General features: G+C 56.7%; 1 protein-coding gene across 3 annotated transcripts in view; it reads right to left on the bottom strand.

Annotated features, from left to right (window-relative positions):
- Adgrb1 (adhesion G protein-coupled receptor B1) overlaps positions 1–20,454 on the bottom strand; it is a 72,432-nt gene extending 51,978 nt beyond the window's left edge. For all 3 annotated transcript variants that reach the window (XM_029470029.1, XM_029470031.1, XM_029470030.1), the window contains exons 1-2: positions 20,105–20,454; positions 7,105–8,115 (exon numbers count right to left, since the gene is read on the bottom strand). In XM_029470029.1, the coding sequence (XP_029325889.1) occupies positions 7,105–7,888 (784 nt within the window). In that variant the 5' untranslated portion in view covers positions 7,889–8,115; positions 20,105–20,454. The remainder of the gene's footprint in view (positions 1–7,104; positions 8,116–20,104) is intronic.
- Positions 20,455–21,549: the final 1,095 nt, after the last annotated feature.

Below are 21,549 nucleotides of genomic sequence, written 5' to 3'. Positions count from 1 at the left end.
CCAAATCTGATTCCTGATCTCAGCCCCACCCGCCAGCCCCAGGAAGGCCACCTGCCAGGACCAGCCATGGTTCAGCATTCTGGCCTCAGGAGTCTCACCTGCCGCAGCCATATTCCCACTGCGTGCTTCCAGACAAAGGAGCCAGGAGTCTCTGAGGCAGGCCCCAGGTGGGGTTAGGGTTCTGTATCCTGCGTGTGCCCCCTCACTGCTCCAGCCCAGCCCCCACAAGGAAGCCTGAGTGATGTGAAAACTGGCAGTGGGTGGGAGAGAGGGTGTCCAAGCTGGGCTAATCGGAGGATGCCACTCAGTTCCCATGGCAACTACTGCAGCACACAGCCTTTCAGGATAGACCCAGGTTAGGCCTCAGCTGCCAAAACACCCACTATTTCGGGGCTGGTTACCTTGGTGACCCAGGTGGTGAGGATGTGGGAGGGGGAGGGGAGAGAAGAGGTGGGGCATATCAGAAGCTGGGGGAGAGGGGACCCTGTGACTGAGGATAGATGCCCTCCTCTGGCCCAGCCCTGACTCTGGTCTCACTGAACCCTGATCCAGGTCATACACTGAGTCCTGGCTGTGGTTGTATACTACACCCTGATCCTAGACATTTACTGATTCTTCACCCTGGTCACAGACCAGCATCTGGCCCTGTACACTTGTCCCTGATCCTTGGATGCTAGGCAGAGGATCCTGGATCCTCCATTACATACTGGGCCCTGATCTCAGCCACAGACTGATTCCCCAACGTGGCCCACACTCCTTCCACTAATGAATGTTCAGAAAATGGTAACTGCTGTTTTTATTATCATTTTCATTTTTAATGTGTGTCCTCACACACAGCTGACATGATAAATGTTGGCCCAGACTGAAAGCATCCATGCCAGAGGGAGCTTTAGGAAGGAAGAAACCCGGGGCCAAAGTGAAGGGCACAAGGGGACACAGAGGTGCGTCTGGGCTGGGTGGGCACAAGGGGGCAGTGAAGGAGCAGGCAGGGCTCAGGGGTGGGCTGCCCCTCCAGGCCCGGAAAGAAGCTGTCATTCTTCCTAGCTCAATGCTTCCTCTGTCTGGCGGCCTCATTTCCATCTCATTACAGGCATGAATAGAGCCAATTATCGGCCAGGCAGGCCGGCCACCCAAGAGGGAGGGTGTGTACTGAAGAGGCTCTGGTACTCTTCCCACCCTAATGCCCTGGCTTGAGGGTGGTGGGTTCCCCTGATCCTGCACCCCAAGTGGGCTGAAATGGGGAGAAGAAAGGAGATCCCTCCTCCCCCAGCCAGTCTCTCCCCAGTTCCCGGGATACCCTTTGGAGGAGGGGAATCATGCACTTCCAACTTCGTCCAGCAGAGGGATCCCTACTCCAGCAGGTCGAACAGCAGAGCTTTCCTGCACATTGCCACTTGGCTCACCAGACACTCATGGCAGATCCAGGGACAGTCCTGGCCCAGAGGGCTAGCAAGACCCCTGCCCCCACCCCTACCCGCCCCCCCAGGACCCAGCTGGAGCAGGACTGTCACAAAGTACTTAGACACTGGTCCCAACAGCTGAGTCTGGAGCTCCTGGACCAGGAACAAGGGAGACACTACGGGTACAAGCAAAGGCTGCGGAGGAACCTGTCCCTGCAGCCCTTCACTGGGCAGATCTTGATTCAGCCAGCTGCAAGCTGCCAGCAACTGTCAGGGTTGGCAGGGAACAGCACTCAGATCCCAGGGTAGATTGAGAGAGCAGTTACCAAGTCTACTGTCGACTGTGCAGCCCTGGCCTCCCTGATCCCCCATAGCCACACAGCCCCCTTAGGCAGACTCTACAAACAAGTACTGTCCCAACCCCAATTCTCAGGGGTGGGAAACAAGGCACTAAGACGAGCAAGCAAGCCACATCTGTAGGAAATTGCTGTGGCTGGGTGTTCCCTGTCCTGAGATGGGGCCTATTTAAAGGCTCAAAACATTTAGTCTATGCTGGGGACCTTAGACAAGTGGCCTCTGTCCTCAGTTAGCAGAGTGGGTGGCAGAGGCTGCTGACCTTCCTCCCATCATCGTGGGAGGCATGACCCGAGTTCAGGTCACAAGGACTTCTTGCCCCTGTCCAAGCAGGTGCAGTTCTGGCACAGAGCTGAGGCGGGTGACACAGTCTGAGCTAAGGCACATGGGGATTTCCCTGTGGGTGATGGCACTCACCACACCCAGCATTTCCACAGGATCCTGTCCTGTCCTCTCCTTCTGGGAGAGTTGTCTATGATGTGCACTTAAGCCTGCTTTCTATATTTTTCTAAAATGTGTGTGTGCATGTGCACATGAACACACATACAGCCAAGATGGCAACAGAATCTTCATAGTGGACCTTCGTACCTCTCTATTACCCTTGTCACCCCTACAAACTCCAATGAAGCCCAAACCACGCCTAGAGGCTCTCCCTAGGCCCAGCCTCTACTTCTACACACTGCCTCACCTCCTCTTGGGTATATTGAGGGACTGAGATGCACAGAGTTTGGGGGAATCCCTGGCCAAGGAGGACCAGGGCTGCAGGCACAGTCTAGTCTTTAGGAAGTCATGAGCCCCTGGGCATTCCAGGGCCCCTAGGCTGGTATAGCATATGCACACACCCTGTCTCAACCAGGAGACTCAACCCAGCCTTCCACCTCAGGCAAGTGCACATGGACACATTTAGCAATGCATACACACTAGGGCTCAAATATATGCTGGAATGCACACCCACAGCAACACTCACAGGAATACACTCACACGAACATATACATCCAAGGATACTCACAGGGAAACACAGGTACACAGTCATGGGAACAAATGGGAAGCACAGGACACACTCACAGGGACAAACTCAGAGAGATACACAAGGGCTCATGGGCCACACTCACAGCAGCACACGATGACACACAGAGACACGCAAGAACACACAGAGACACACTCACAGACTCCCAGGAACTCCCAGGCCCCACCCCCCAGAATCCTGCTTTTTCATTATCTTACATGTCATTTCTGCAATAATATTCTTTAATTAAAACATGAATATTTAAAGCAGCCCTTGAGAAAAAATGATTCATCTCACCAGCGGCAGAGACATGAGAGAGATGGAGGAGGAAACAGAGAGACAGGGAGTTGGGGCAGTGCATGACAAGGGTTGGTGCCAGGGCCTGGCAGCCTTAGAAGACTAGGCAGCAGGGACAGTTGCCCTAGCCTAGAATCCAACGTGTGACACAGCCATGTGGCACTTGGACAGGCCTTGTGTGGAGGGCAGGGCTGAAATCGGGCCACACACTCAGTGGGATTCCTGCTGACTCCATCTCAGCTGGACATTGCCTGACTTAGGAGGGAATGGGTGCCCAAGTTTGCATGCTCCCAGAAGACAGTGAGGGCAAAGGCCCTGGGCACAGAGCTCAGCAGGCAAGAGCGGAGAGTCAGCTGCACAACCTGACTCAGCATGAAGAGTTGCCTAACTTGCGTCCTTAGCCACTGCCACCACCGAGGCAGAGCTCAATGCATAGAATGTCACCGGGTAGTCTGCAGTTAGTCTATCTCTTACAAGCTATGTGACCTACTACCTCTGGCCCGATTTCACAAGCATGTGCTGAGTGCCTTCTTTAAGCCCAGTCCGCCACACTTGGGAAGCATCAGTGAATGGGGTGTGCCTAGTGTCTGTGTTGCTCACATATTAACATAGGCGGTGAGTAAGAGGCCCACTGGAGGAGTTGTACGGCATGTTTGAAAGTGATACTTGTCAGGGAAGGCAGAAAGGGAAAAGGTGTTTTACTGGGCAGGACACACAATGCTACAGAGGAGAGCCTAGGGAGGGGTTAAGGAGGGATCTTCAGGAGGCAGAGCAACTGTGAAAAGATGACCAGGGCAGGAACAGCGTCTGCTGGGGCCTGACTCATGGCCATAGGAAGCAGGAACTCACCTCTAGGTGACACTTCTAGAACAAAGCCTGCACTCAGTGACAGCCATTGCTGTCACTGTTGGGCTCCTTCCCCTCCCACGGCCAGGAAGTGAGAGTCTGCATGCAGGATGCAGGCACCTGATGTGAGCTGAGTGGTCAGTCTACCCTACATATAAGAACGCATCCTCTGCCTCATATGCTGGGGCCTAGTCCTTGTGTTCTCCAAACTATCTTCCAATAGACCAGCAGCCAAGCAAGTCAAACAGACGGAGCCCACCCTCGTTACACATACACATACTCACCATGCACACACAAGCCTACATGCTCAGTGCCGGGTACATACATACCTGGCATATATACATACACCCACAGACACATATACAGTCACAATGTGCTGCATGAACACCCACGTGTTCACACATGTACACATATAAATTTTTTTGGCGTATTACTAGGAGTCTGCCTAGCAATAAACAAAGACATATGTGGGCTCACACAATGCTGGCATACATACATGAGAGTATACACATATAACTGCAAGACACTGCAAACACAATAATCAAATCAGTATACCCACTGGGTTTTCATGTGTTATACATGTGAACATGTGATTACATGAACACATGTGCAAAATACACTTTATATATGTATTCATATATGGGTGTAGCCACCATACACATATGTATACATGCACATACGTGTGCACAAAGTGCACCCTACCATACACACATGTACAATTCATACATGTACATTCATGCACACACACCTCCTCCCACCTGCCTCTGAGTACTACCTGCCAACACTGTCAGAATCCATATACTGACCTGATGCTCAAACTGCCCAAGCTCAACCTGTACACACCCCAGCCTCTGTCTGCCTCTGCTCCTAGGTCCCCAGAGTGGGCCTAGCAATAAACAAGAACACCAACCCTTCGCCATTGGCTGCTTCACCCCACTCTTACTCTCACAGAGACAGAAGAAGGCATTCTCAGGCCCCCAGAGAGGAGAACTGAGGGGCTGGGCTGGCCTAGAAACACAGGTGAGCCAGGGTCAGACCCAAGACTCCGAAGTGGGGTTCCAAGGCCGATGTTCTAGCCTGGGCCTGTACGCATTCACCAGGGGCCAGGGTTATGCTCACATACCCTACGACCTGGGTCACACACGTCTCAGCCTCTAGTTCTACTCTGCCCTTAGAATCGTCCTTAAGAAGCTGCATCTGCAGTCCTGCTTCCTCTGTCCCACATGGATGTCCTCATTCCTGATGGGGCCAGGCTTGCTCTTCCTGCCTCCACACCCACACCCTTTCATCCACAGTCCATCAGTTGCACCAAAACCTCTCCTCCTCCTCCTCCTCCCTCCTCCCTCCTCCCTCCTCCTTCCCACTACAAATGACCAGGCCAATAACAGCCTCCTCCCCATCCAGGTTCCCGTGAGGAGCCCCAGTATATTACTCCTTTGCACCAAGCCCTCCCAAAGTCCTTCTGTTCTCAAGGTCATGTAAACACTCCACAGAGAAACCTGGTCACTTCATGGCTCCCGCAGCAAAGGCGCTCACATACTCATTCCTCGGGAAATAAATGCAGCTACACACTGCCCCCGGCCCCATAGCACACAAGCACCTCCATTTGGTGCCTCCAGCATCTATCATGCCAGCCCTGAAGGCCTTGGCTGCTGGCAGCTGGGCCAAGGGGTTTGGAGCAACATCCAGCAGCTCCCTGGCACAGTAGCTGCCCCAATATTCCACTGAGGTCAAGCTGCTGCCCAGGGGGTGTGACTGTGGCCCCAGTCAGAAACAAATAAAATCAAGGTGGCTGTGCAACCCCAAGAATCATTTTGCAGATGTAGGAACCACGGCTCAAGGCAGTTAGATGATGGGGAGTGGCAGAGTATGGTACGGTACATGGCCAGGTCTGCTTGTGACAGCTGGCCCCATCCTCCTGCATCTTCCCACCCCATCTCTCTATTCTTCCAGGGTTCCCTTTGGGCTCACTCCCATTCCTGTCACACAATGAAACCTGCCTTTGTCAAGGTCACAATGACCTCCAGCCTAAATGCCAGGAAGGCTGGTCCTCCACCCTTTCTTCCCATCACAATGACAGAATGTTCAGAATTTCGTCTGAGGACCCTGAAGAGGTCGGCTCAGCTTCGGTCTCACAGAGATCCAGACCTGGGACCTGTCATAGGGCCTTGACCAGAAATGTGCCTGGGGTTGGAAAATTCCTTTGCAGCCTGAATGGCCTCGTGGCCTCTGACACGCTTAAGGCTGAGGGATGCCCTATGGGCATCAGCATCCCACTCTAGATCTCCTGGCATCAGGTCCTCAGTCAGGCCTTGCCTTGGCCCTACACACCATCAATGAATAGACTTGTCTTCTTATTCCCCAACGTCCCCTTGATGTTGACTCAACTCGTTTCTCCAGCTCAAATCTTGGAGGGCCCTACCTCTGCTCTCCTCCAGGTCACGCAGCAGGCAGGGCCTACCTCTTGTTACAGATACGACACTCATAAAGACACACTGATAGCACCATGACCAGTCATCAACCCCTTGCATCCCCATCAGGCCTGGACCCTGCCATCCTGAGGCCATTGTCCTCAGGTCTCCAGCCCATGAGTAAAGGCAATGGTTTTCTCATCACAGGGCTTCTGGGTGTCCTTGATACCCTGGCTCTGCCTGGGAGGGCTACATACTGTTGGGTAGCGTGTCTTCTTCCTGTGGTCACTGGCCAAGGATGGCATTGTGTCCCTGCTCTCACTATCACACCTCAGTGGCAGCTGCTGTAGACATGCTACACTGAGCTCCAAAACCTTACCTCCTGGCAACAGCCCTGTGAGTACTCTGTCTATGCGTGCTCCCATGGGGAGGTGCTGACCTCCACTTTAGTCCCCAGATACCAGGTACTGTACCCTAGGGATGCTGGAAAATGTCGTTGTTGAAGATTAGTGTCCTCCCATGTGGAAGATTTAAACCGAGGAAGTGGCTTGGGGAAACTGGCTACTGATCCTTTCTTCCCTCCCTCCCTCACATGCCACACCCTATGTGGGCTGGGCTTTCTATCCTGGGAACGAAGAGCCATTGGCAATTTGAATTCTACACATGGTCTCTCAACCCGGATGACAAAAAGAGATGCCCCAACAGACCCCAGCCTCGGGGACTGCACTCTCCCTCACGCTCTCATTTCATCTGCTGCAGAACTGTACAAGGTTCTCTGGATTCCACTCACCTGCTGAGCCGTGCCCACCCCGGTCCTGGGTCAGGCTGGTGAGGCAGTTCTCAGGGCCACCAGCTACGCCGTCCCTCAAGCAGACGTCCCCACGGGGGACCAAGGGGCTGGAAGCAGGGTCTCCAACATCTCCACCCAGGCAGGCGCAGGGAGTCTGCATGATGCCACAGGGGTGTGAGCTGCGGCTGCCGGCTAGACAGGCATCCAGCCAGCGACACAGCATCTGACAGGCAGCATGGCTGGGGTTGCGATTGCCCACCACCAGGTACTCCACGGAGAAGTCGTCACTAGAGCTGGGGAACTCGCCCTGGGGTCCGAGGTCACCGTCTTGGGGTGGCTGTTGGCGTTGCATCTGTAGAAACTGTTTGCTGGCCTGTAGAAAGGCGAGGGGTGCAGAGGGATCGCAGAGCCGCAGAACTTCGTCAAAGCTCTCCACACCCAGGTAGGTGCGTGTGGATTCCAAGAAAGAGTCGAACTGGTAGGTACGAACTCGGCCGGGGCCGCGGCAGGGTGCAGGTGCCTTGGCCACCTTCATGTAGAGCGTGTAACGACGAGGGTCCGGGTTGCGAAGGGTCCAAGAGCAGCGTGAAGCGTTGGCCGGAAATACAGCAGCCGCCGAGAAGTAGCCGAAGAACTTTCCCTGCACCAACGTGGTGCACTGCTCTGTCCCAGGCCCTATGTCTGCCCCAGAGGCAGCGCGCGCCCAGCGCCCCAGTAGCAATAGTAACAGTAGGAGTGGAGCAAGGATCCAGATGGGGCCCGGGGCAGCAGCCTGGCCCCTCATCCTAGCTCGCGGGGCCGCTGGGGTTCCGCGGGCTGGGCAGGCAAGTGCAGGCCAGGCCTTGACATGCCAGGGTCCGGCAGCAGGCAGGGCCGTCCAGGGCAGTGAGCCAGAGGCAGGGGCTGGGTGAAGGCAAGGTGGGGGCAGGGCAGGGTTTCAGGAGACAGTGGGAGCAGCGATAACTCCTAAAGTCCAGGCTCCTGGTGTTTGCCTGTGGTTTCCAATGGTAACTGAAAGAAAAAAAAATGGTCTCAGTGGCTTAAAGAGGCAGTCACTTAGTAGGTCTAGTGAGGCATGAGGCTTTGCACAGTACAGCACTGTCTCTGTCCACCCGCTTCTCTGTCTCTGCCAGTGGTCCAACCCAAGGGACCTCCTCCTCTCCCTTCCTGAGTAAAGACCTTTATGCCTGCCATGTCTGGTTAATTATGGGCCCTGAATTTGCTCACTCTCTCTGGGCCTTTAGGAGTAGGAGCCTGGCTCCCTCAGACCCTCTCTTGACCTTCCCTTCCAGCTCAGTGGCCTTTTTCCTTCTTGAAAATCTGTCAATCATACAGGCATGGAAGCAGGCAGGAGGGAAGAGAGAGGTCACCATGGTATTTCCCAGGGCTCCCAAGAGACCTCATACCTTTCCATAAACCTGGACCCGGTACTGACTGTCATCAAAGGAGGCAGGATGCAGCCCTGGAGGTGAAGGGCGTGCGTGGTGTTGCTATGACAGCACCCACTACCTGTTTCTCATGCATGGCCGTCCCTGCTCCATGCACTACAGCTGGGACTTCCCTTCCTCACTCTCCTATCTGCCTCGTGTGCTCTCACCTTACTTCTAGCTCTGTGTGGCTACATGGTTACCCCACATCTCATAATGAGGAAGCTGCCACACAGAGAACACATGGCTTCCTCAAGGTCATAAAGGTGGGTAAGAAAACATAACCTAAATCCTGGACTGGCCATGACCTAGTGTCTCTGGGGAAAACCTTCCATCCACAACACTGGCACCACGAGGTGATTCCTCGTGCACCCCTGAAGGAAAAAAAAACTTGAGAGCTAGTCTGGACTCAGAATGAGGCATGCCACCCAGCCCAGGACTCACTCTGTAGACCAGACTGGCCTCAAACTCAGAAATCTGCCTGCCTCTGCCTCCCAAGTGCTGGGATTAAAGGCGTGCACTACCACCGCCCAGCCCTGCCTTGTTAGAGACATCAGTTTCCCCACTGCCCCTCCACAGCTGAACCAGTAGGGGAGGAAGGGAGGTCCTTGCCAGGCTCCTTCCTTGCCCTCTCAGCCTCTGGGTGCAGATTCTTGTTGCCCCTGCTGACTCTGTGTATGTAACAGCTTGCCCCACCCAGGGACTCTCCGTGTCCTGCAGCCTGGGCCCAACTGACTAGCAGTTCAAAGATCAGTCACTGCTCTGTTCCATGCTGGTGTCTTTCCTGGACTGCCCCCTGAGCAGGCAGCAGCCTCCAGGCTCAGCCCCAACCAGAGTGGAGGTTTCTCAGGTGATGGAAGCCAGGATGCTTGAAGCTGGACAATCCTCACAGAGCCTCTGTTTGTGCCTCATAACCATGGTAACCCCACGCACCCTGGGAAGCCCTCTCTGTGTCTCCTCTCTCTACTTCTGCCACTGTAAACACCGTTAGGGGTGACCTCTGATGTGACCTCACAGAGCCACCCTGACCACCCTCCCTATTACAGAACCAGAGAAGCCATGGCTTGAGTCCTGCAGTCTGCTGAGTCCTTTACTCAGTTGTTCCTGATACCAGTCCCTCAGCAGAGCCCCAGCCAGGGGTGTGCATCCCCACTATGAAAAGCAGGGGTCAGCCCCAGGCCCAGGGCAATGCTGGTAAGGTCTACAGGAAACATTTAGCCAAGCCTGGTACAACTGCCCATGCCATCACGATTCCACCCCCAGGGCCAGCCAACCTCACTCTGTCTCATTCATGGTACCTAGAAAGCCCAGGGCATCTTGGGATGGCTGTGATCTCCAAATCTTTTTTTATGCCTTTTACCAAAGGGTATACATAGCTTGAAAGGAACACTGGTTCCTGGGCTCTCTCCTCACAGGAGGGCATTGACTTTGGAACCCCCATCTCCAGAGCTGAGGTCAGATACAATCACTGGCCCCTGGGCCTCTAGTATCCCATTTGGAAAGTGGGCATGGCCTGGGATATATTCTGAGATCCCAACCTAGCCAGGCAGTGTGGGGTATCAGTGGTGTCCATAGAGCCCAGTGACGCTGGGCTCTAAGGGTCAGCATGGTGAGAAACATAGGTAAACTCAGCTTGAGTTTTTGGAAGGACAGTACATGGTACATGTTGCTCTATGCCGACATTCTGTCATTGCTACAGAGAGCCTAAGGGATCCACTTCACAGACAGCCAATAAGGTCCCAAGAAGATCCTACCCTTGTCCTTACTTTGCCACCATCCCAGGACCCCAGGGCACTAGCTGAGCACGGGCCCTCCCAGTGTCCCTGCCGGCCAGATTCTTGTCATCGGTCAACTCCTGTAAGATGGCCAACTACTCCTTGAGTACTGGCCAAGGACAAAGGTTCCCAGTGTCTGTTCCAGGGACAGGAGGTGGCCATGGAGGCCAGAGGCAGTACAGCCACAGAGCTGTCCCTTAAATGAGCCACCAGACATCCAAGGACTCATTTACAGGCTAGGGACCAAAAGAGGATACATAGGAGGCAGGAAGCAAAGGACGGTTAAGATAGGGGAAACATCCTGGTTATTAAGGATGTAGGAGGTCACAGCGAGAGAGATGGAAAAAGAGGCAGGTGGGAGCAATGTCCCATGTCCTCTCAGGAGCCCTTACCCTCGGAAAACTCCAAAGCCTTCAACAAACACCACCTATGGAGTCCTCAAACAGGGTCCCTAAAACTCCCATGGGGGACATAGGGCCACCAAGGGAGGGAGGTTCCTGCCTCTTCCCTCTAAAGCAGTGGTTCTCAGCCTTCCTAATGCTACAATCCCTTTAGTATGGATCCTCATATTGTGGTGACCCCCAGTCATAAAATCATTTCATTTTGACTTCATAGTGACTGTAATGTAAATATCGGACATGCAGGAAATCTATATGCAAGCCCCTCCCGAGGGGCCGTGACCCACAGGTTGAGAACCATGACTCTAAAGCCTCTCAGACTTGAGCTTGCCTCATTCTCAGCCTTGGAAAAGTCACTGCCGGCCCAAGGGCATCACAGCCAACACAAGAGAGAGCCATAGCAGGGCCTGGCTGTACTCTGTTGCTAGGTAGGACTAGGAAAAAGTCTGGATGTCAGCACGCTGGGCCTCTGCCTACACTCCAGTCTGTCCCCAGGGGCCTCTGCACCCACTTGCCTGGCTCCTCCCACAAGTCCTTTCTTATCTTTCTCAGCCCAAGCAAGTCCTCTGCATGGGACTCAACAGAGATGGGCTCCCTGCTGGCAGGGGCGAGGTCAAGCTCACCCTAAGGCTGGCATCTTGGAAGGCAGAGCCCAAGTGGGGCTCTGAGACTATGCTGTAGCTCAGGCCTCATCTGATCTTTCTGTGGCTTTAGAGGACACAGTGGCAGAGAGAGAGAGAGAGAGAGAGGTAGGATTGGGGTGAGGGAGACCTTTCTCAGCAGGGACAGAGGGTCACAGGCAGTGGATGCTGGCTGGGGAAGTGAAGGCAGCTGGTGTCCCTCACTGAGACGGGGAGGTGGAGCAGTCATGTGTCCTTTGTGTGACTGTATTTACATGTGTCTGTGCAAGCCCTGTCTACACACATGACTATGTTTATGTAAACATGGGCAAGGTGTGTTTATGCAATGTGCTAAGGAACCCAGCCTCAGAGGCATGCACACTGGGCGGTCCAGAGGGGGCTGAGCCAGTCAAGCTGGGAACATTGGAATCACCTGGGCAGCAAGTTTCAGAACACCTTGGTGGCCAGGAGTTGGGCTACAAGGGCAGCTGAATCCTATGCTCACCCACAGGAAGTGGCCCTGCAGCCCCTCTAGCATGCACACAGATCCTCTGCCCTGTGTAGCCTGTGTCCCTTCCCTCTGCCACAGCTAGTACACAGGCTGTTCCTTGAGAGGGTACCTGGGGTCCCCAGGGCTGCACCAGGCTCACTATGTTCCACACCTCCCAAGGCCGTGCTTTATACTTCCCAGGTGAATGCCTGGTGGCCTTTGCAGGAGCGCAACAGCCTCATTTTCCCAGAGATGTTCCAAGCATCTGTCAGGAACCCTGAAAGGAACTGCAGCCTGGCCTGTCGTGGGCTTCCCACATAGTTTTAGAGCCTATAAGCTTCAAGACAGGCTAGAGATGGTTCGTGTCTCCTACTCCCAAGTGTTGAGGGACTCTCAGGTTAAATGTTCCAAACCCAATATGAGGCTGTCACCGGCTCTCTCTCTCTGAGAAAAGTGGAGACTACCTTGACCTCCCAAACCAAAGGCCACTTCTCCAGGTCTGAGTAACACTGGGCAGTATATATGCCTGCTACCCACTCTGGTTCCCAGAAGAAGGGTCCAATTTGTACCAGATCTTCCACTGGCCCCCCCTTTCCTCCCAATCTTTCCCAAGGCCCAATTGTTCTACTTCCAGGAAGCTCTTCCTACTGTCTAGCCGTCACTGTTCTGCAGAGAAGGCTGGCTACAGGACAAGACATCTTCTATGGCCCCCAGAGAAGCCTCAGGGGGTAGGAGAGGTGGCAGGGTGTCAATGGGGAGGTCCCACTGAAGGAATTCATAGAAGCTTCAGCAAGTGGAGTGAGTAGCAGGAATCAGGAAAGGAGAACTGGGAAGGGGTGACTTGGCTCCCTGAGCGCCACCTGCAGGCAAGAATAAGCATAGCACCTCATGACCCTAGATTCAAGTCTTTGGGGAGTGGGGTGATGGTGGTGGTGGCAGCTAACTGCTCTGGTCCAAAGACCAGAGGTTCCCACCTTGATCCACCCCAGCCTAAGAAGCAACCAGTCCAGTGCAAACAACACACACACACACACACACACACACACACACACACACAGAGCAATCGGGCTCAGTGACAGTAACTTGGCTTCCACATCACGTTCCAGAAGTATGGAGGGGAATGCTATCAGAGATTCCTCTCCAGCCTCAGTGTGTCCATCTCTTCTCAAGACCCTGCGGTAGCCCATATCAACAGATCAAACAGGGGCCTGGGCCTGGTGTTCCCTCCCTGCCCCAGGCTCCCAATGGCATCCTAGACACCAGTCACAAAAGCCACTCTGTAATCCTGCTGCATCCGAACAGTGCCTGCCTGTGTGCTAGATGAGGCTGCAATGGGGGAGGGGCAGGCGCCCTGGGCACCAAGGACTGCCTAGGAGACGGGGAAAGGCCGGGGGTGTCCCTCTTGCTCACAATGCTTTCTCTACCCCTGCTCCAATGGGTCTCCCAAGCCTCAGTCACCAATTGCAGAGGTGACCCTGCAACCTGCCTATGGATCCCTAGTGGGGTCTCTGATATAGGCTCAAGGCAACCTGTGTGAAGCCCTCAGACAAAGGGTCAGAGGCCCATCTGTGAAAGGCCTTCCAGGAGGTACAAAAGCAAAGAAGAGGGAGTAACTGCATGGGTTGCTTCCCAGCCATGGCCTCAGGCCTACCTGCTTGGTGTAGTGTGGGCCAGCAAGGCCCCTTGAGGCTCCACACTTAACAGGGAGGTGAGGTGGTCCATGCCTCAATCCCACAAGAGACATGGGATAGAAGAGCCTGGAATAGAGGTAGGAACCACTAAGGGGATGTTGGTTGGAAAGCATGCTGAACTGCCAGCAGGAAGGGTCAGAGAGAACATGGGACTGCCCTGGCAGTATCCAGAGGCGCTCTGTCTGTGCCCTGCTCCTCTTTAGGCCAGTGCATAATCTGCCTTGGCTTAGACGTCCCAGAGAAGGCAGCACAGCAATTGCCTCCACCACAGGGAAGCCGAGCAGAGCATCGGCTCCAGGTCCCTTGAGAAGAAAAAGGCTGTTGTCCCTTATTATCCCACCCCACTGCCTATTGTACCTTGACCCCTGCATCACTGCCCTCCTTTCTGGGTAATATCCATCACCCCAACCCTCCTGGCACTAAAGGCATGCCATATGCCCCACTCTCTTGGCCTGTGCTCATACCATGCCTTCTTCCTGCTGCTCAGACCCAAGAAATCCAGGGCAGGTCTGAGGCCATGGCAGACAAGCAGGGCTCCTCCTGGCAGAGCTCAGGAGCTAGGTAGAAGAAAAGGGGGAGGGTGTTCCTGAGCCAAGACCTTTGGCAAGTCTCTTAGTGGCCACTCCTTTCCAGCTGCAACAGGACTCACCATAAGCCAGTGCTCAGTTGGGGAAGTAACAGAGGAGAGCAGGCCCCACCCCAGCTGCTACCAAGGGCATCTAGGAGCATCTTGCTTGGGAGGGCGAGGCAGGAGAAGACAGGGCATGTTCTGCAGGTGGGCATGTGTACACCTGTGCTGAGCACTTTTGCAGAGCTGACTGTCGGCTGGGACATTGAAGGGCATGTGGAGTGACAGAAAGGTAGAAGAAGGACTCCAAGGTATGGCCTTGGAATTCCCCAGGTCATGTGAGGGCCTGGACTCTTGTGGCTGACCTTGATAAGCTCAGATGTGGGGATACTGAGGGAAGGGTACAAAGTTCCAGGCCTACCCACTGACATCCATGCCCAGACTTCTCCATGCCCCTGAACACGTAGTAGGCCAGAAGTCACTGCATAGAAACCTGGGCATGCTTGTTGGCACTGTGACTTTAGACAAGCGACTGTTCTGCCATGCCAGGTGGATGGGGGTGGGGGTGGGGAATGGTCAAAGTGAGGTTGCTAGGGAATGGGCATACAGAGTGCCCAAAATAGGAGTGGAAGACCAGGCGAGGTGCACCGACCTCTGGGAACTCATTAGGTGTTTCAAAAATCTGAGTGGAAATGAATATGGTGTCAGTGCTGGGGAGATGGTCCCCTGAGCCTGTGTCCTGCCTATCTCCTATATGTTCCTGCCACCTAGCCTGAGACCCAACCCCCATGCAGTCCAGGTTACCATGCCGGTAGCTCTGGCAGCATTATCCCGTGACCATGGTGCACTGAGCCCCAGAGCACACAACTTTGGCCCAGCACACCACAGACTTTTGTGCACACCTGGGTTCCTTGCACCTGCCCAGGGGTCAGTCTCTCATGGATCGTTTAGTATACTGTGTTTGCACACTTGGACTTACATACAATGCTGCGTGCCTACTGTGTGTGTGTGGTAGCACATGCACAATACTACATGTACACTGCACACACAATACTCTCCCACAAGCAGGCTCACATACTCGTAACTCAGAGAGCAAGCATATACTGTCAGCACAAATATCCATCCATCCATCCATCCATCCATCCATCCATCCTCATATATACTGTAGGAGCACCCTCACACTCAGAACTGTGTGACTCATACCCTACCTGTGGGGTACACACACACACACACATGCACACACACTAATGCATAGGCAGTCACTTTTTGGAAGAACAGCTTTCAACTGCTGATCTTTTGAGGGACAAGTGACATGCTGTTTCAGCCAGGTGGATTCTAGGGAACTGAGAGGCAGGGTTGGGCCATACAAGGAGCCCTGACAGAGGATGGCTTCAAGGAAGAGACAGCAGCTACAAGCCCTATAGCAGCAAGAATCGGGGGAGGGGTGCATACAGCACTCCTGACCTATTGTGGACCCACAGACCTTCTGGGAGTGGTAAAATAGGCGGTAGACAAGTTGGGGGCCTCAAACAGTTCTGAAGGAGGGGATTGAGTGGTGATGGTATGGGACAATGAGGGGCACTTGTGTATGGGCATGAGATGGTAGGGCTGATGGGTGGGGTGAGAAGAACCTCAGAGACCAATAAGATGCCAGCTGGTGATGTTGGTAAGGAGGGAGGGAAGGGTACAAGGGGGTGAGTATGTATATGGACTGTAGAGTGGAAATCGCCATCGCCTGACTGTCCGAGGGTGCAGGAGGCCAGAGGCATGACCTTCCCCAGACTGGATAATCTTGGAGCAAGTGACATGGGTCTTCCCAACGACCAGGACAGCCCCTGAAACCTGGAGCACATCCCCACACCCCACCGTGTACATATGTGGACACACATGGGCACATGTGACCTATGTTCCACTTGCCGTGTGCTTCCACTGACATGAGTCCCAGTGAGCACACAGTAGGTACAGGGTTTGGGCAGTGGTATGTGAGCCCTTTATGTGATATGTCTGTCCGTTGCATGCTGGCACATGGGCTACCTCGGGTCATATGTTTACCTATACCTTCTGTGCCACACAGTATGGCTGGCCCATACAACAGAGCATACATTCTGTCTCCTGATTGGTGTCCCTGAGATATACTACCCAAAGTGACATCCACCACCTCTTTGGTAGGTCTATCGGCCCAAGTGACCAGTCCTGTCTATGGCCCTCAGGTGCTTTCTAGCTTCCAGAGTACAGCCCAAAGCCCTTAGGGTTCTAGGGTTCTGTCTGTGCCTCACCATCCTGTCCAGTTTCTGACTAGTCCTCATACCTGCATTCATTCTCCCAGGGCTTTTGGACTGTTGTTCCTCAACTGCCTTACCTTGTTTCAAGGCCCTTAAGTCTTGGCCCTCCTGGAACTCTCCTAGGAGGATCTACACCTTTGGGCTATCTCAGCCCCTGGGATATGTCAGGCCCCTGTTTTATATTCTCATTAACCCAAGAATTTGGGGGGGTGTGCGTGTGTGGGAGGGACTTTGCCCAACCCTATATATACTTTCAGCATGTTTGTAAGATGGGCACCTCCAGTGTTTGTTGTACAACACTTCCTCTCTGTGTATGTGGGCAGTGCGCAGGGTCCTACAGGCTCCGAGTTTACCCTGAATTCACAGGTCTATGACGTGGTGCAGCTGCACCCCAGGCATCACAAGGGCCATGAACTTTCAGGCACGGGGTGGGTGGGGGAAGGGTTACAGAACCGGTCAGGTTATAGAACCCCTCAGGTTGACAGAGTCTTCCCCTTACTCAGGGAGGAAGGTGCTAGAGTCTTTTCCATGCAGTGGAAGTACAACCCAAACATGTGGAAGGCTGCACACTTGTACACATATGTTTAGGGCCTGCAGATTGTTCCATAAGCACGTGCATTCATTGGCACGTATGTACACGTGCCCACAAACACACAGTCACGCTTGTGCGTTGCACACCTAGGCAAGGCGAGTTTGGGAGAGGGTGATGCAGGCTCGGTCTGAGACACCAGATGCGTCACTGGCTCTGGTAGCAGGAGCCAAGGGACAAGAGAGGGCGGCTAGGGGTTGCCCAAGATGGGGCCTGGAGCGCGGGTCTGCAGCGGAGGAGACGGAAGGGGCGGGCAGGGCCGGCGCGGCGCGGCGCGGCGCAGCGCAGCGCAGCTCGGGCGCCCTCTCTTGGTCGTCCGCAGCAGCGCGCCGAGCCCTCCCGCCCTCCACCACCGCAGCCCGGCGCCGGTCGCTTGGGCCTGGAGCCCGCGGCATCCCCTGGGGACCGACTCCGCGTCCCCAGACCCGCTCTGGGAGGCAGAACTGGGCCAGGCGGGCAGCCAGAGACGAGGGCGCCATGGGAAGCTGCCCAGGCCCCTGCCGCTCGCCGGGCCCTGCCTGGGGCCCGCTGCTCCCTGGCCTAACCGCTATGTCCGCAGGCGCAGAGCCGCCTCGGAATCCAGCCGGCCTGGACGCCGCAGACCCAGCACATTGCGGACCCCGAACGTCGGTTCTCCAGATGAGCGCGAGGGGTCGGGGCTGCAAACGTTCCAAGAGCATAAAGCGCGTTCCCATTTCGCGGTCTCAGCTACCGAGGCCCAAGAGCCTATGAGCAAAGGAAGGGGTCTCGGAGGGCTCAGCAAGTTGGCGGCAGCCCCTCCATGGCTCAAGGTCCATAGGAGTGCGGTATGAAGCCGAAGGCGACAAAATCGCCTCCTCTCCGCCCCCGCGCAGGATCGAGGCAGGGACAAGCGTCCTTCTCTCCCGACCCGAGGCAGCAAAGTCCCTGGTCGCTCTCCGGGCGCATCGCGTGTCCGCGGGCCCTGGCACATCCCTTGGCCTTGGGGGCTTTGCTCCGGCCTCAAGGGCTATGGAGCTACCCCGCCGGTTTCCAGTCCCCCGATTGAGGCGCAACAAGTCTGAAGGCAGTGCGGAACAGCTGATATCAAGGGGAGAGGGAGGGCGTAGGGCCCCTGTGCCGGGCGCCAGGCGCTCCGGGATCTCCGAACTCGCGCCATGTCCACCTCTCGGGACCCGGAGCCCGCAGGCAGGCTTGCGGGACTGACTCGGCGGGCAACCCACACCCCCTTCCAAGGCCCCAAGTCTGCGCGCGCGGGGACGCGCCCAGGAGCCCCTGCCCCCTCCTTCGCTTGCTTGACCTTGCTTGGGTACTCAAAGCCAGACCCTACGGCACCCCGGCGGCGTCCGAGAGCAGAGTTTTGAGGCCACCCGCGGTTGAGAAAGGAGCAGCTACCTCCTCGAACCCCTTGCTGCTGCGGCTGCTGCAAGGGTCTCAGAGAAATGGAAGGCTTGAAGGTTCTGGGAGATGTTACATTCGCTTTCTCCGATCCCAAATACGGGATACCGCCTATCAGATAAAGAAAAAGGACCCCAGCCTCTCTCCCCACGCCTCTGCCTGCTGTTTCTGTCCCTGCAGTAGCTCCCACCAGGGGCGTGTGTTTATGGCTCCAGAGCACAGAGGGTCTCCTTGGGCCCCCAGGGTGCAGACGCGCAGACCTCCCAACCCCCTCCTCAACACGTATGCCGAGCGGCTCCTCTGGGGCGGGAGTGCGCGCCCCGTGCCCACCCACGCGTCTTCATGCCTTTCAACTCCCTCCGAGTTGCCGCTAAGGAATCTGCGCCCCAGACCCAGGGGAGAGGAACGTACTGGGGACTTCAGGGAGGGAAGGGGAGCGGAAGGAGTGGACTAGGGCTGGACTAGTCTTAGCCCAGTCCGCGCGCTCCGAGAGAAACTTGGGAGCCCAAAATAAAAGTGGAAAGGGCAAGGGTGCCCAACAGGCCCGAGAGGGTGCCAGGCTGGTGCAGCCCTCTGGTTGTCTGGGAGTGACCAAGCAGGAGCCACCGCGGCCAGGCGGAGGGACTCAAGCACAGAGCCGCAGCCTCCGACCAACCCTCAAGCCACCTAGCTTCGCTGCGATTCTCCATTCAGCTGCCCACCTCCCCGGGGGCAGGGATAATTTCTGTTCTGCTTAGGCTGCACAGAGGACCAGAGCAAAGGGCTCCAGGCCGGATCCCCGAGCCCTCAGAATTTCAGGAGGGGGCGGGGGCCATGCTCATTCCTAGAGGAAACGGCACGCAGCTCCGAAAGAGCTCAGCGGCAGCGGAGGCTGGTGGCCTCTGCCCACTGGAGAAACGCAACCAGGAGTGTTCGGTGCCCAGCCCCGCTGCCTCGGTCGGAGAGGGCAGCGGGCCGACCCAAAGTTCAGGGCAGCCTATCTGCGCCGCCTGTCCAACCGAACAGGAAAGAACACCGGGAAGGAATGAGCTAGGGCGTATGCGCGTGTCAGTTGTGATGGTGGGGGCGCGAGGACAGCCCTTTTTCCGAATTTGGAGATAAGCCTCCGGGGGTCTCCTCTGCCATTGTCGGGTCTGTAGGTGAGAGCTGTGACGGGAAGTCTGGGGGCTTTTCTGCCCGCCTCCAGCTCTGTGTTGGGGGTGGGGGTGAGATGCAGCCGGGCCCTATAATATATGTAACGGGCTCTGGGTAAGATCAGGGAATGGGGGACACACCGGATTGTCTCTCGCGAGCCTCCTTGGGCCGGCATAGGGAGCCAGGTGGGGCTCCCTCAGACCCCTGCTAGCATCTCTGTGTCGGAACACCACGGGAACGCCTTCCCCAGCGCGCCCTGGGTCTGTGGGGGTAATAGAGCAGGGGGTCCTTCTCTGACTGAGCCTGCCAGGTTGGCCCAGCTCTGCCTGGTAAGGATGAGGGGGAGGTGAGGAGCACCAGGAAGCCTCTCCCACGTCCAGGGCGCCCCCTCCTCAGCCCGCCCAATGCGGGATCGCAGGGACCTGCCAGATTCCATTGCCGCCGCTAGAAGAGGAAGGGGGCTGGGGGAATGGGGCTTGGAGGTGGGGGGGGGGCTTTCAAACTCCCGAGCTCCAAGCCTAATCCTGAGAGCTGCGAAGCCCCAAACGGCGAAGTTAGGAAGTCCGGGAGGCCACCCCTCCTCCGACCCCCTCCCAGAGCGAGACGCCCCCTTTCGCCGCGCCCCCACCCCCTTCGGAGCCGTTCTTACCTTCCCCAGCAGCAGAGGCCCCACGGGCGAGCAAGGACTTGATCCAGCGACTCGCAAAGCCCCCGGAGCGCACCGCGTCGCCAGCGGCCGAGCCGCGCGCCCGATCCGAGCTGGGGCTACTGTCGCTGCCGCCCCCGACTCGCTTTGGGCCCCGCCGAGACGTTCCCAAGAGCGCACCCGCGGGCGCTCTCAAGCTCCTCCCCACCCCCTGCCTGGCGGAGCCCCCCGGACGCCAGAAGGGTCCGGATGCCCTGGCTGCGGGCTGTGCTGGGCGCGCGGGCCCGGAGCCTGGCCAGGACGCGGCGCGGACGCCTGTGCCGCCGGCTCGCCCGCTCAGCTCGCTCTGCCGGGGCCGCCGCCAACGCCGCGCCCGCCGCCGCCGCCGCCACCACCGCCTGCGCCCGCCGCTCCCTCTCCGGCCGCGCCGCCGCTCCGGTCCTCTCGCCTGCCCGGCTCTTCTCGCCTTTTTTCCCTTCCTGAGGAGGGGGGGGGGGGGGGGGGGGGGGGGGCGGGGGGGGGGGGGGGGGGGGCAGAAGGAGGGGGAGGCCGAGGACGCGGAGAAGGAGGAGGAGAGAGGCAAGCTGCTCCCCCGCCCGGCTGCCGGCGCTCCCCAATCTCTCGCTCTCTGAAACTGGANCTGCCCGGCTCTTCTCGCCTTTTTTCCCTTCCTGGGGGGGGGGGGGGGGGGGAGCGGAGCGGAGCCGGGGGCGGGGCGGCGCGGGCAGAAGGAGGAGGAGGCCGAGGACGCGGAGAAGGAGGAGGAGAGAGGCAAGCTGCTCCCCCGCCCGGCTGCCGGCGCTCCCCAATCTCTCGCTCTCTGAAACTGGATCCCGAATCGGGAGCCAGAGACTGCATTACGGATTACATCAGGCTTTATAGAGCTTCCAGATCACACATTAGAGGGGGAGCGCGAGCGGGGGGCGGGTTGGGAGGAGGGGAGCGGGATCACGGAGAAGGGGTGCGACGCTCAGGCGAGCGCACCTAAGACAGCCGACTCCTGCCCCACGCAGCAGGAAAGCCAAGAGTTGGGACTGTGCTCTCCTCCAGGAGCAGGGGAGTGGCTGCATCTGGGTGACAAGTGGTGGACCAACAAACGGATGGTTGGAGAAGAGGAGTTAAGGGCTGTGCACAGACCCATAGGTGTGTGGGTGGTGGAGGCAGGTGAATGTAGGTAGAGGCTGTCGGGAGGGTTGATGGATGGACAGGTAGCCGTCAGGGTCAGGGTCGGTGGAATTGCGGAGGCGGGTGAGCAGGACTGGAAGAAAGTGGATTTGGTGGGTGGCACCATGGGGAGGGCTACATAGATGGGTGGGCCACGCAGATGGAAGGATGATGCATGCATAGGTGGATGAGTGGGTGGGTGGGTTGGATGAGTGATGGGTAAAGAGATGGAGTCAGAGGCAGGGACTGGGGCCCTTCCAGGGAGAGCAGGGGTGGGGCACTGA

The sequence above is a fragment of the Mus caroli genome, chromosome 15 (genome assembly GCF_900094665.2).
Source record: "Mus caroli chromosome 15, CAROLI_EIJ_v1.1, whole genome shotgun sequence".
In the NCBI taxonomy this organism is placed as follows: domain Eukaryota; kingdom Metazoa; phylum Chordata; class Mammalia; order Rodentia; family Muridae; genus Mus; species Mus caroli.
Note: the sequence above shows the minus strand (reverse complement) of the source record. Positions and strands in the feature narration are given on the sequence as shown.